General features: G+C 40.2%; 1 protein-coding gene across 1 annotated transcript; it reads left to right on the forward strand.

The window, feature by feature from the left end:
* Nucleotides 1-1344: 1344 nt before the first annotated feature.
* Nucleotides 1345-15324, forward strand: cdan1 (codanin 1). Its single transcript, XM_053632218.1, has 28 exons — nt 1345-1470; nt 2164-2861; nt 3071-3271; nt 3974-4164; nt 4723-4842; nt 4938-5016; nt 5119-5239; nt 5587-5696; nt 5788-5877; nt 5991-6066; nt 6148-6353; nt 8058-8190; nt 8728-8871; nt 9864-10030; nt 10105-10186; nt 10277-10363; nt 11410-11464; nt 11554-11687; nt 11851-11954; nt 12087-12236; nt 12343-12406; nt 12477-12555; nt 12663-12871; nt 13058-13165; nt 13260-13323; nt 13418-13599; nt 13700-13807; nt 13907-15324. The coding sequence occupies exons 1-28, from the start codon at nt 1351-1353 to the stop codon at nt 13997-13999; spliced, it is 3975 nt and encodes a 1324-aa protein (XP_053488193.1). The 5' UTR covers nt 1345-1350; the 3' UTR covers nt 14000-15324.
* Nucleotides 15325-15536: the final 212 nt, after the last annotated feature.

Consider the following 15536-nt stretch of genomic DNA (forward strand, 5'->3'; position numbering starts at 1 on the left):
AAACTTATTCAATTTAAGTGACAAGTTGGGATAATAACTATAAGAACTAAATAATAAATATAATAACTCTGAAAAAAAAAAGGTACAGACTGCCCAACTGTGCTTCACAGACCCTTGGAAGTCCCTGGATCTCATTTTTTTGATTACCATGGGTCTACACCATATATTTATTTAATGAATATATTCCATCTAGGTTCAAATATGAACAGTAATATTACTGAAATGTGAACAGTTATATTATTAAAATGTGAACAGCAATATTCTGACTATATATTAGAACACTAATAGTTTTTGAGTTATTGAAGTTTGGATTAAACATTCAACATTCAATTCAAGTGACCAGTCAGTTCATTGTTTGTATTGTCTGAACAGCTGTTGCTTGTGTTCAATATCTATAATCATACACTATAGAACTTTCATACATTTGCACTTTAAAGCTCTCATCTGGGGGCGCATGTGGGTTAATGCTTGGCATGTTCGCCTCACACCTCCAGGGTTGGGGGTTCGATTCCTGCCACGGCCCTGTGTGTGTTGATTTTGCATGTTCTCCCCGTGCTGTGGGGGTTTCCTCCCGGCACTGCGGTTTTCTCCCCCAGTCCAGAGATATGCATGGTAGGCTGATTGGCACGTCCAAAGTGTCTGTAGTGTATGAATGGAATAGGGATAGGCTACCTGGGATAGACTCCAGGTTCCCCATGACCCTGAAGAATAAGCGGTATAGAAAATGGATGGATGGATCTCTCAACTGGACAAGAAACTGTTACCTATCTTTCACTGTCATATCTAAGCGTTGCACTACAACACAATGACAGCTGCTATAGTTAATAACCTCAGTTCTCAGGGAATAATACATTTATCCACACTGTGTTATTTATGAAGGCTTCATATCTACATTCCTGTATTGTACTGGTTTTGTTGCTGCTTGTACATCTGAGCTGTTGCACTGTTATTGCTCTATTACTATTATAAAGACTGTTTATAATGTTTATAATGTTACTTAGATGCTACAGTTGCACACATAGGATATACACTTGTTTTTTTTTAAATTGTATTCTTTATTTATAATTTCTTATATCTAGTAAGGAAGTTACAAACCCAGTTTCTTTTTGCTTGTGCATTACATATTATATATTCAATTCTGTTCTGTTCTATTCTCTTCTAGATAGGACAATAACTGTAAGACCTATATAATAAATAAACTTTGTTAAGGTTGCACATTGGTTTCCTGGAACCCTATGAATATATACAAACAAACAAACAAACAAACAAACTCCATGGCCATGTATGTTTCAGGAACTTCAAGTAGAACAACTGTTTCTCGATAAAGAAGCGCGGACTTTTATTTTGAAAATGAAGTTTGTTCTTGTTTCTCTTTACTTTTCTCGGGACAGAATGGCGGCTCTTTTGGAATCGTTGCTCCGGAGAGATGTGGAGTTGTGCAGCGCTTTGAACTGGCTGCGAGCACAAACTGTAAGAAGTTCATCGCGTATTTATAAGGGATCAAACTGTGTATTCTTTGTGAGATAAAAAATGGTATTGTCATCGCTCTAGAGAGTTCACAACTTCAGTTAGCAACAAGCGCCTAGCTCGACACGCCATTTCCTCACAGAGACAGAAACGTAGCAAGTTAGCTATGTGATTTTAAATAAATAAACAAACAAACAAAAGACAGAGAAAGAGAGAGAGGTATACAATTAATGACATATTGAGATATATAATGTATAAAAATAGTAATTTTCGGAAGCTAACAAGCAGAAGCCACTGTTTACTTCAGTTTGTAATTTTGCTATATCTAATGAGAGATTTTATACTCCAAAATAACCATATTCGAAATTGCATGTTATTTTATGACACAATATATAGAAATCCAATGCGTTTATATTATTAACTTTGCTCGTATTTTTTTTGTGTGTATTTTCCGTTAGTGTATTATTATCCTACAGTACCGTTTGTTCTACAGTTTAGGCCCATTTCATTGTCTTTATGCTATATAAACTAAATGATATTTAATATATTATGATATAAACTGTAAGATACTTAAATTATATATATATATATATATATATATATATATATATATATATATATATATATATACACACACATATACACATGTGTGTGTGTGTATATAAATTATAGAGAGTTTGCTTTGTGTCATGACAGGACTGTAACGGAGATCAAGATCTGCTGTTAACAGTAAGGAAGTACGAGTTTGTGCCGTTCCTCCTGAACTTCCTGAGGGATCAGAGCAGTAACACTCTGACTCATGGCCCCAGCACCCCGGCCAAGACACCCAGCACCACCAGGTCACTCCGAGCCCAGAGCTCCTGTAACGAGCGGAGAGCATCAAACAGAACATCCGCAAGCCAAGGTTCCCGCAGTGCCAGCCGAGTCCAGCTCTTCTCGCCTGCTCCCTCCACACCGCAAGCGGACAACCCAAGCGAGCAGGACAGTCCTCTGACGGCGTCTCAGAGTCTGGCTGGTATAAGTGCTTTCAGCAGCCCGTCGTTTAGCTCGGGATGGAGTCCTGCCCCTAGACACGTGACATCTGAGCGTCGATCTGCTCAGCGCCATTGTCTTGCTGACTTTATGACCTCACCACCAGACACTCAGGCCAGCCCTACGTTTCAGCCACATCGAGGGCGCAGGAGAAGCGGCGGCTTCGGAGCGTCTGCATCAAGCCGTCAGACAGGAGCGCGTGGTGGTCATTCGGCCGAGGCTGGAGGCTGTGATGTTGCAGGAAGGAAGGAAAGAGGTGGAGGGAGGTTGAGTGATCCGGTGTCACCTCCTACACAAGTAGAGCTCAACTTCAACAATTTGGAGGATTTTCCCCCAGTGAGTGTGTCTCATGCCACCCCTATGTGAGTGATTTTTCGAAAGCTAATTCTTCTTGAAATGTTGTTCTTGAAATTTTTTTTTGATGAAGTGCTGTATTGTTATTTTATCTTTAGTGGATGTGTTTTACAACAACAAAAAAAACCCACATATGCCAACTGATGTTTGTTAGACATTTATTACATACATACATGCTTTATTGTAGTCAAAGACTTATGTTTCTGAATGTGTTTAGAGCAACAAGACCGTCGCGGCGCATCAACCCAACACCAGTAAGTGCAGAACGGCCAAACTCTAAACCCAAGAGCTGCTTTATCTCTACACCCCTCAGCAAGCCATGCAGTCCTCCTTCCATCCCGGAGACCACGGGTTCTGGGCAGACTACTGGGAGCCCACTTTGTCTGCAAGAGGAGAGGGAGCTACTAAAGAAAGAAAGGTATTCATTCTGGCACTGGAGAATATATTGATCAAATTCTTAACTATTTCTTTCTCGTTTCATTGTCCTTAGTGTCACTGACTATTCTGTAAACTATACTGTTTACACGCACATCAAATTCCCTTTAAGGCCTATATTCAGCTCTTGGCCATATTCCGAATACAATGTTTGTGTGTGCAGGCATCCTCTCTGCGTTTCTTCCTCATATCATCTCAGGGAGTTTTTTCCTTGCCACCGTCGCCTCTGGCTTGCTCATTAAGGATAAATTCATACATTTAAAATCAATATCCTTAATTTATATATTTCTGTAAAGCTGTTTTGGGACAATGTCCGTTGTTTAAATCATTATACAAATAAAACTGAATTGAATCGGAATATTCCTGTATACATGGTTGTTGTAAGTATGCCGGTCTGCACACGCACTTTTCCTCTCCTGATGTTATTTCCTTGGAGATTCAAGATGCTGCCGTCACTACCCACAATTCCTTGTGGACTGACCACGTGCATAGATCGTGAGGCTCCTTTCAGTGGAGTTTCTGAATAAGGTGTTTACGTGCAACAGATTTCCGATTAAAACAGGCAAATTCCAGGGGTGGCAAACAGAGTATTGTCTTAATCTGAATTGGGCAATCGGATCGCGGCGTTTACGTGAACGTAGTCACTGTGTCTTTGTCTCTTTCCCCATGTTCCCCTTTTCTTCAGGTCTAAACTTGCACAGCAGAGCAGCTCCCCACTGAAGCCCGGTGCAGTTGTTTGCACTCCCACCAAATCAATATTGAGGTCAGGCTCAAAGGTGACTCCGGATCCCCAGGCGCCCTGCCCTGACCCTAATAAAGTGACTCATGCACCAGAACTTGAGCTTTTAGCTGAGCTGTACTGTGCATGCATTTCAGGTGAGATACCACTAGAGGGTGCTGTAGAATAAATACTGGTGAACTTTCAAACATTAAAAAAAAATAGTATGCAAGGTAGCATACTAGATAGATAGATAGTTTGATAGGGTTTTTAATTCTATTAAACTAGTTCAATTAGAATTTTTGAGTCTCCATTTACATTGTCGTGTTTATTTAACAGCAGCCAAAGCTGCCCGAATATACTGTAAGAATCAAAACAATTTTTTGCATCAGTTTTGAGGCTTTATGACAGTTTTACATTTTTAAGTCAATAATCAGACCTGACCACCTCAACAGCTTTAAACTTGTTTCATGTGCTCACAAACTGAGCTACTGGTTACATATTTGTTAATAAAAAGAAAACTATTATTTGAAGTCTGTGGTAACAAATTTGGTCCAAGCACCGATTAGTATAATCGTAGTAAGTCATCTACGAGATGTTGGCCATTTAAAAAATCACACTTCTGTGTTTAAAGGTATTTTTTGGACCTGCTTTTCCTTATTTTGGTGGATATCTTTTTTATTTGATTTTTGTTGTTGTTGGAACTTTCATTCTAGAGAACTTAGTGCCATGTGTGTTCCTGGAGCTGTTCTTTGTGCTGCAACTGCTGACTTCACGGAGCGTGTCAACCTCTGAACCTACAGAAGTGTGTCCCAGTGTGTGTGAAAGAAAGCCAGGTTAATGTCGTGCTCGTGTCTCTCAGCCATTTCGTAACCCTGCCGGAACTCCTTGTCGACCTTCTCATTTATATAAGACGTTTGTCATTTTGCAGATTCTCTTGAGAGAACCTATCTGGGGAATGTCCACAGCTGTGTGTATTTTGCAGTGCGAGTTCTGGAGAAGCAGTTTGCGTGAGTGGATTTATCTTCTCTTTGCTTTTATGTTGTCTGCCTTGCTTTGGTGCTGATTGCTCCTGTTTTTGACCACCTTGTTGTTTTTTTTTCCCCCCTCAGTTTGCTTTCACACCTGGACCGTTGCACACTGCGCCTCCTGGCAGAGAATGAAAGAGTTGCCACTTTCTCTCCAGCCCTGCGAGATTGCCTGGCACAAGCTCAAGATACCAGCACAGCTAAGGTTTGCAATCCATAAATAACACGCTCTTGATCCTGTTCCATTTATTTTAACTGATCTAGGCAGATCAGTAGCCCAGGTACCTGAGGCAAGCAGATTTCATGTCCCAGCTATTAGCTTTTTCTTCCTGCTTGTCTGGAAGATAATTAGGTTCAATAACTATAGGGAAAAAAGCCTCTACTCTTTATTGACTTTTGCAAAATTTTTTTTTTCCCCCATTTGATATGTAGTTATGTTTAAGTGTACTTGACTTCACATTGATGCTGTAACTAATCTTCCATGCTTCCAAATCCCCCCAGAAACCTCGTTTTACCAAAAAATTAAGCCCCTTCTCTCCTTCGGCACCCTAGGTACTACCCAGCCACCCCACCTTCATTCATACGGTGTCGTTCCAGCCAGCCACTGACAACCGAACTAACTTCAGCAGTGATAAAGCCTTCCACATCTTTAAGAAACAAAGGTACAGTACAGTAGAAACTCTCAACGTGATGTTTCAACGTGTGGTGTTCCAACCAAATCATGTTATTCCACGTGTTTATATTGTGTTACAGAGATATTTTTTATGAGCTGTTAAGAGAGTGGGAAGATTATCATAAGGAGCCAGGCTGGGAGTTTGAGGCAGCACTAGGCCACCGGGTCAGGTGAGGTGGCCGTTCTGTTCGTGTTAATTAATCTGCGAGTTTAAATATTTATATTATGAAACGCTACAATAATGCTTTGTAAAATGTGATTCTGCTAATATTTATTCCCACAGGGCGATGGTCAGTCAGTTGACTGCAGCAGGAAACCATTGTCACTTTGCCAGGCTTTTCCAGAAGCAGCTGGTTCAGGTAAGCCATGACGGGGTTTTTTTTTCTTACATGTGTATTGTACTGTTGGCTCGCACGCATTCACGGTATTTCTTGCTGTAGATGTGTAAGGGCCACAGGGAGCTCGGCTCTCCTGGAGATGCTCCAGATGCAGATCTCCTGGGCATGGTGGGGGCAGACAGCCTGGGGAGACTGAAGCGCCTGCAAGAGCGTCTGATCCAGCCGCAAGCTCTAAGTGGCCCTTGCCCTCCACCCTCTTTCCCTGGACACCAGGAGTTCTTCAGAGATTTCCTACAGATAGCTAGCTGGTAAGAAAAAAAAATGGAGTTATGCAATTTTTCTTAATTTTCCTGTAATATGAATTGCCTGAATCTGTCTACGACGTAAAGGCTGGGTCCATGTTAATCCGGCTAGATCCGAAAAACCGTGTCTTCATTTTTAAAACGCTCTTCGTCTACACTGGCATTTTCAAATGTTTTCCGAAAATTACTCGCCCATACTGAAACGTCTGAAAACGCTTCCACCTCTATATTGCGCACGCGTTAAAAACGTAAGAAACTGTGGCCTGCGTCGTTTCTGTCAGGCGTTTATTTAAAAACGCAATCTGAAGGTTGTACAAAGTGACATTAATCTATAACAAAGCTATCAAACTGGATTGCAGGCACAACAGCTGCAGTACAACATAGTACACCATCTTGTTTGTTTCAAGTCGAATGGGTCACATAATTGCCTCACATGACTAAAAACCCACCATTGTTTATATACGTAGAGAAAAAGATGCATTTGCAAATGGATTCGGATTAATGTAGACGTAGCCCGAGTCTGTCGTTGTGACTGCTAACGTATTATTAAAACGTTTGTGTAATTTTACTGGAAACCATAATTTAACTGATGAGGCATAATTTAACTGATCAGGTCACTGCTGTCTTGGGCGATGTGGAATTTTGGGGTTTTTATTGCGTGACTCGTTAATTCAGATATTCTAGGGATGCACCGAAATTTCTGCCGGCGACAATTTTTGGCCGAAAATGCCATTTTTTGGTTTTTGGCCGAAAGAGAAAAAAGGCCGAAAATATGAACCGAAAAAATATGCCGCTATGCCCCGCCCCTTCTCTTAGTGCCCAGCAATCAGATTTGACCCTCAGGTAGCCGACGGTCATCATGACGCTTCCCAGCAAAGGGCGATCATGTCATGTTTGGAAATATTTCAAAGTTTCTGATAAGAATTTGCCATCTGCAGTGACTGTTCAGCGGAAATTTCAAGAGGGGGTATGGTGCCGGAGCACTTTTACACAACAGGTTTGATACACCACCTGAAAACACGACATCCCGTTCAATATGCAGAGTACAACCAAACAACAACAACAGAATAGAGGCCCTCAAACATTCTGTGTTTTGCCTGTTGTTTTCATTAAAATGATTGTGTAGCATCTTTAAACTTTTTATTCTGCTCAGTTCATTACTTGACTGCAGTTTTGCAGATCATAAATTGTTAATGTTACATTATTTAGATAATTGGATAAAAAAAAAATCGGTTAAATTTTATTGTTACAGAACTGAATGAAGAATAATATATTTAATATTGTTTTTGTTTTGGTGTGTTCATTTCAATAAAAGTGTGATCATTTTATTGGTTTGTAGTTTTTCCAATTCAGATTCATTAAATTCATGAAATGATTTAAAAAGTCTTATATTAACACAATTATACAAAAAAATAGATAAAATAGGTTTCGGTTTCGGCCCAGAATTTTCCTTTCGGTGCATCACTAAAATATTCAGATCCATTTGTTGTTAAAGTTTCCAGACAGTCATTAAATTATTTATTTATAACATGCGCAAAAGGTTTGTGTTACTCTTGTGGGAATTTTACTATTCCTATTTCAAATTGAAATATATATGATCAAATTTATGAACCACGGTTTATCAAAAAGGGCAACATTCACTATTCAACACTGTAATATTGCAATTACTCGCACAGTATCTATTTCTTATGCTCCTCTTCTCTGACCCAGCTGCCAGCTGAACCAACACCTGAAGGATGGTTTGTGTCAGCAGCTCCTGCAGTTGAATGAGGTGTCTATCCTGGGCGCTGACGACTCCTCAACCACAGGAGAGGAAGGGGGTGACGGAGACATGGAGCAGCAGGTTCAAACCATGTTACTGGTTAAAATAGAATACTGACAGCACTCAGTGTGGCTCTAAATGAATTTTGCAACAGTTGTCTAATTGCACGGTTAAACACTAAGTGTGTATTTTACATTATTTTCTTCACTTTTTGCTTCATTTGCTGGAGGTGTGACTCAAGAAAACCAGTTTTGCTATTTCATTGAAAAGATACATTTGTGCACATTCGCACGGTACATACACAGATTCCGTGTTTACTCCGTTAAGATTAAAACGCTGTCGAACTAGCCGAATTGGAGAAACTGCTTCTACTTTCTGAAAAGATGTATGGCCATTACGGTTTTTTGTTTATTATTAATGTTTTGTGGGAATTGTTTTTTGAGAAACTGTGGTTAACTCTTTACCATTCAGATGGCAGAACTGTGTAGGAAAGTTTGTTGAACGCTCAAGATTGAACCGATTTAGCAAATTTTAAGCCATCCTCCATTCGAAGTTGCTATGTTTGAATTATGAACGAGTACTGAATCTCACCTCGCTTTAATGTCTTTCTCTCTGAAGGATGAGAAGCAGCGATTCTCTTCAGTACTCCTTCTGGCTCAACTTCTTGCCAAGTTCCTGGGCTTCATCTCCTTTATGCCTTACCAGACCTCTGAGGCACCATCCAGAGAGATCCAGGAGGCTGCCATCGCTCTGCGCAGTAAGGTACATGCATCTGCAAAGTGTGACCGAGAAATCTCTTAACTATACGAGTTACTTAGTGGTCTTATGGGGGAAGGAATATATATATATATATATATATATATATATAGATATAGATATATATAGATAGATAGATAGATATAGATATAGATAGATATAGATAGATAGATAGATAGATAGATAGATAGCGCAGTGATGTGCGGTCAGGGGAAATGTAATGTGTCATCATGAAATGTAAAAAATATTTATATATATTTTATATTTTTTTATATATAATAAATATTTGTTCACTGATCTGTGATAGAAATGTAATTATTGTATGATTCCAATCATTTCAATTATTTTTATAGTCCGTATCACTGAATTTGTGTATTTTCCTGTTCAAATACGGGGGAAAGACGCGAAGGGAGGCAGCGACGAGCTGAGCCTCCTATTGGATTGCGCAATCCCTCACAAACTGGGTTGAGCTGCTCATTTTTTTTGGGCTCAGCTTGAGCACGTGCAATTGATCTCTCTGTATGTCACCAATGTAATGTTTGTACACACTTTTATTATATGTCCTCACATTCCATAGTCTAGGTCATGTATTTCACGTAAGTGTATAACATATTAGTCTTGCTGATCTGACATAACGCCGCAGTGAAAAAGCAGGAGGAGCTGCTGTGATGGCATCAGAGCTTAGTGCGGTGCAGGCCAAATATGTACCTTACATATGTGTGTGTAAAGAATGCTGATATGGAATATGAAATAAAACCAGGAGTCAATGTGCAAGCAGCCAGATGAATGGTGAATTTATGCTACTCTGTTGAATTCATATATTTGTAAATCTTACTTTGAAAGAGCCAGTGCCTCCCCAGCCACAAACCTCACCGCACGTCACTGATATATATATATAGAGAGAGAGATCTAGATAGATATATATATGTATGTATGTATGTATATGTATGTATATGTACATAAAATATATATATATTTTTTTTCTGTATATTTTTCAGAGCGCCCCAGCGCTGGATGTCTCTGCAGTGTTGATAAGTTGTGTTCGCAGGAAGCGCACTGTGCTTACTGTTCCCTGGCTGGTTGAGTTCCTCTCCATGCTGGATTACACCGGCCCATTTCTGCCCTGCTACAGGACTGCTCTGGGCCTCCTACTTCAAATCTACAAGTTTGTCACATACACCGCATATATGATGTAATTTTTATTTGTCAATATCCCAATTGTATGTGTGCTTGTGTTAGGAGGATGCGGTTGGGTAAAGATGGAGAGCAGTGTTACTTGAATCAGATGTTGTTGGTGGCAGTGCTGGGTTGGCTTTTCCAGGTGAGGCGAATTGCCCTGAAATAACTTGGAAACACCCAAGAACAAGGTTCCAGACAGGACTAGACTAATATTCACACTGTCTAACTCTAGATCCCAGTCTTTCCAGAGGATCTCTTCTTTAGCATCAATGTGCAGGAAATAGAGGACCTGGAGAATCACACTAGCAGTCAGGGGCTGGTGAGTAAATGCCAGTATTTCAGTTAGCACACTCTGCAGTTACATCATTCATTCTTTATCGCTGTAAAGGCTTTTGAGATTATAATATAGAAACTGATTGGACTGGCTTCAGTATGATTTTTAACAGGCACATTTCTGTTATTGCATCATCTAAGTCAGTGGTTCTCAAACATTTTCACTATGAGGCCATCCGTGCATCCGTTTGTGGCCCCCTAGAGTCGTAGTTTTTCGCAGTTTTTTTTTTTTCTTCAGTTTTCTTCTGTATGAACTTTCTCAGATAAGAGACTACGTCCTCTATCTAAAAACGCATCCGTTTTAAACAGTCTTAGGTTTTATCAGCGTGTGGCTATCAGGACTGTACACTGGTATATCAGCAGATGTCTGTTTGGTGTGTGTCTTAGTGTGCTGTGTATAATTGATTTCATTTATTAGTATTTCTCATTTTTTATGTACATCATAGTGTAAAGGTTTGCAATCCGGACTTAAATACAGGTAAAATTAATTAAAAAAACAACAACAACATTCTAGAAATTCTAAGTGGTCCCCCGGCAACATCTGGCGGCCGCTCAGTTTGAGAACCACTGATCTAAGAACTGTCAATGCCAAAATAACTGGCATGCAAAATTATTGTATAAAAATACATATTGATATTTTTTCTCTTAGGTACTTGATGTGTACATAAGCAGTATGTAATTAGTTTTTGCCGCACTAACTTAACAACAAATCTAACCATAAAATGCAATAAAATATATGATTTTATGACAGTAAAACTAATTGCAATTTTTGAAATAATTGCATTAGATTGTCCTCAGTCTCTGAGAACAGTCTCTTGTTTCTTTTAAACATTTTCTCTAGGGTTTAAATATGAGGTTGCACAAATGTAAAATCGATTTTGTAATCCGTCGTCTTATAGAGAATCAAAGCGCTTTCAAAAGAAATGAGACAGATGTACCGCTAATTCTCGAGCTGACTTTATAAATACAGTCTCAATATTGATCAAGTAGTAAATACCTATATTTATTTATTTATTTATTTTCTCTTCTCAGGACAATCTGCCCTTGGTGGATCAGCAGCTTCTCTATACCTGTTGCCCATATTTAGGTGAGAGGAACTCACACAATGAGAGATTCTGACATTCATCTCATGCTGATGATTGTGTATTGAGAGTCATTGGAAATTTGTTTAACCAGGGGAGTTTCGCAAGCTGTTGGCAGCTTTTGTGTCAGGAAGTGCGTCCAAGGCTGGAGGCTTGATCCGCAAGATCACGCCTACGTCTGCTGAGCCCAGAGGTTCCCCCACCACCCGCTCTCAGCAGAAACTACAGGTAGGACAGGTTTTTATTATTGGCGTATTTCGACTTCAGATCAACAAGACCGAACAAATATCTATCCAGTTTATTATTTCTTGCTTATGCAAAAGCACGCGTCCAGTCAGAAAAAAGTCTGCATCTTATTTATAACGTAGCATTTTATTGTCATTCATTGTAGCTGGACCTGGAGCAGGCTTTCTTTCATAATCAACCTGCTTCACTTAAACGTACCGTGGAGTTTGTGGCCGAACGAGTCGGATCCAACTGTGTCAAACACATCAAGTCAGTCTCAACTCTCACTGCTCATATTGTGTATTTTCTGTGTTAATAATGGATGTAGTGGTGTGTGAGATTTATGTCTTCATCTTATATTTGCACACTTTCTATCATTTTGCACACACGTGTGTGAATCAGGGCCACGTTGGTGTCTGAGCTGGTGCAGGGCGGAGAGAAGACTCTCAGGGAAGGGTTGGGTTCAGATAGTGTTAACGCAGCCAAGCTGAATGACCCAATCTGTGCTCAGCTTTGTGACGCGGGCATGCAAGCCTTGGAGAAAGCCACCAGGTCAGCTTTAGTACTCGTATAGTCATGCATAGGTGAGAATGTGTTTGATTGATTTATTTATTTATTCTTCCCCTCGACTTTTCTGTGCTTGTGTCTCCTGTACTAGGTTTTGCAGTGAGAATGCTCCAAGAGCTGTAAGGGTTCTTTTGCCTGACGAGACATCTCGAGCTGTAAGTAGCCTCATGTCTAACCTGTTCTTTCTGGTGACAGCCCTCCTTAAACAGAACTTGTGTCTTGCAGGTTCTGACAACAGCTGAAAGCATCACCACACGTCTGGCAACTGAGAAAGCCTGCAGCTGGCTCTCCTCCAATATCACAAGTACTGTAGCGAAGCACTCACAGTGAACTTAATGCATTGCTGGTTATTGTGATACGACCCCTGTGTAGTATAATTGAAGAAGTATATATGCATACACTTCTCTATAGCTCTTATAAAGAGGGAGTGGAAAAGTACTTTCGAACGGGCGATGAAGAATGTGCCGTGTCCTGCGAGCACCGAGTCTGTGGACGCAAGAGGATCTGGTAAGAGTGTCCAGACACAGAAAAGCTCTTCAGGACAGGATGCTGTGTCCTCATGCCCACAAGATTGCTCCCACAAAGGTCCGCTGGCATCAGATGTTATTAACGAGATAAAGGTACAGACGGGATACTCACTGTAGTAAATGTCGCTTATATGTCATGAGTAAAAATGTGTACTGGTAACAGTAGGGGTTATTAAACTTAAAAGGGCCTTGCATAACAGTGAATTAAAACAGTGAATTGAGGATGGTTTCTGTTTTGTTGTCAGAGTTTGTTTATACTTAGACACGTGTTCATTTCAGGAGGTGCTGAGCATCGCAGTAGGGCCCAGGTCTGAAGACGAAGTGTGTACAGTTCAACAGATCGGCTCACTGCTAGATAAAGTGAGACAGACACTAAGATGTAGAAAGGTGCAGACTGTTTCCGTTCATATATCATCTTGATATTCTGTAGCTATTGTTATTATTCGCTTATTTACCCCACCCGTTTTTGTTCTGTTTGCAGTTCATTTCTTCAGTAGCTGAGCAGATGATGTTGCGTTGTACCGTCTTGTTGGCCTGCAAGCTAGGTGATTGTTTACGGAATGTATATGCGTATAATAAACCAGAAAAAAAATCCCAAACCATTCCTAGTGTAAAATGTTGTTTCGCATGTGTTTGCAGTTTCAGGAGAGCTACCCCTGGTGTCCTCCGCTGGGGATAACAGGAAAGAAGCTGTTGATGTTGGACCTTTATTGAATGAGTTGGTTGTTCTGTGGATGCGTGTTTCCTCTGGCAGTGTGACTTTGCACCTTCTCTACAATGAGCCTACTCTCACTGCCATTATCAACGCCAGTGACCTTCAGGTGACCACCAATCACAGTAGACTCGACACTGCTGATATTTATTTCGTTTTATGTGTGGTTACAGCAGTTTGAATCCAGTTTCTTTTATCTGTCCTTACAGAGATATAACTATCTGCTCTTCATTAGAACGCTTATAGAGAAAGGCCTTCTGAGAGAGGAAGAAGTGGGCTCTCACTGGGCAAAGTTATCAGAGTTATCTTTTCCAGGGGTAATGGTCTCATACACACACCACAAGGAAAATCAGCTCATCAGCATTATGTTTATAGTCACAGGAACTGTGTCATCATTTATGTCTGCTTTATTGTAGGAATCCATTGAGAAATTTCAGAAGATGCCTCTGGCCTCTCCTCCGCCAGTGCCTTTAGTGAAATCTAGTGACATGCTGCAGATCTCCCAGTGACCAAAAGAGGGCGACACCTACACTACGTGGAATATACAAAGGAAAACAATCGAGCTCACTTTAGCTTCTGTTTGCTTTTAAAACGATTTTAAACACTCGGTTTACTACCTGGTTAGCATTTGATACTCCGAAAGCACTTACCAGAATTTTTTTTGGTGCACAGCAAATTTTGTTTAAACGTCCTCACAGGTTTTAAGCACTAAGCCTGCATCTTGTACATGCCCTTGATTGAGCCAATTACAGTGTATTGAAATCTGATTTGCTGGTGGTGCAATAGTATAGCATTTGGTCTTCAAAGTAGCATTTGCAATCTGTTTGCACCTCAGATTTGGATTCCTCTTTAAGTATCAGTGTTTTTTTAATGGAAATAGGGATGTACAAAGAAGGCTATGTTCAGGGGAAAAAGCTATTTAAAATATGCGTTTATCATTTTGGCCATCATTTTGACTGAGAGCTTTTGGAAAGGTTTGTATAATCCTTCCTAATGGGTAAGGGGAGTGGTGCAATAGATCTGGGCAGTACAGTTAGCTTTTAATAGATATTTGAGTCTGAAGTACACTGTATGGCCAAAGGTTTGTGGACACTCCATCACCACACTCCTGTGTGCTTTTGAACATCCCATTCCAGATTCTGTTCCCCCCATTCGCTGTTATTATAACCTCCACTCTCCTGGGAAGGCTCTCCACTAGATTTTGGAGCGTGGCTGTGGGGATTTGCTCATTCAGCTACAAGAGTTTTAGTGAGGTCAGGCTCTGATGTCGGGTGAGGAGGCCTGGGGTGCAGTCAGCGTTCCAGTTCATCTCGAAGGTGAGGTTGAGGTCATGGCTGTCTGCAGGCCACTCAAGTTCCTCCACACCAACCTTAACAAACCATGTTTTTATGAATCCACACATGGGTGTGATTTTCAGGTGTTCACAAACCTTTGGTCATATAGGGTGTATCACTTGTGTATTGATACTATGGTTATGAATGCACCTATCTCAAAGACACATAGGTGTGTAAGTCCAGAACTGAGGTGCAGGGGACATGTTATACACCTATTTTTGAAAATGATATATCTAGGCCTAAAATTATATGCAGTAGGCTACAGAAAATTGCATTGATAGACACTTACATCATGTTAACGCATTTATGTCGTGCATCTGATTATATGTGCTTATCCTCTTATCCATATTCTAGATGTATTTCTTATATATTAATGTTTGTTGCTCAGAATGCTTTGGAATGCATTTTAACCGACACTTGGTTCATGTTGGACTTAATGTTATCAGTTGATTTTAAACTATGTTTAATATCAAAAATATAATAAATGTTTTGTAATTGGTTATTTATGTTCATGTGTATTTATTTAAATGACATCAGTCAGTTTTAATATTTCACCAAATCACAAACAAAAAAGTGTCTGAGAGAGTATGTATGTGCAATGCGGACAAAGTTACTGCTGGTGGTTTGGGGGGCGGGAACGTTGTCTTAGTGGTTAGCACTGTTGCCTCGCACCTCCAGTGTTGAGGGTTTCAATCCTGCCTCTGCCCTGTGT

The sequence above is a fragment of the Ictalurus furcatus genome, chromosome 9, assembly GCF_023375685.1.
Source record: "Ictalurus furcatus strain D&B chromosome 9, Billie_1.0, whole genome shotgun sequence".
In the NCBI taxonomy this organism is placed as follows: Eukaryota; Metazoa; Chordata; class Actinopteri; order Siluriformes; family Ictaluridae; genus Ictalurus; species Ictalurus furcatus.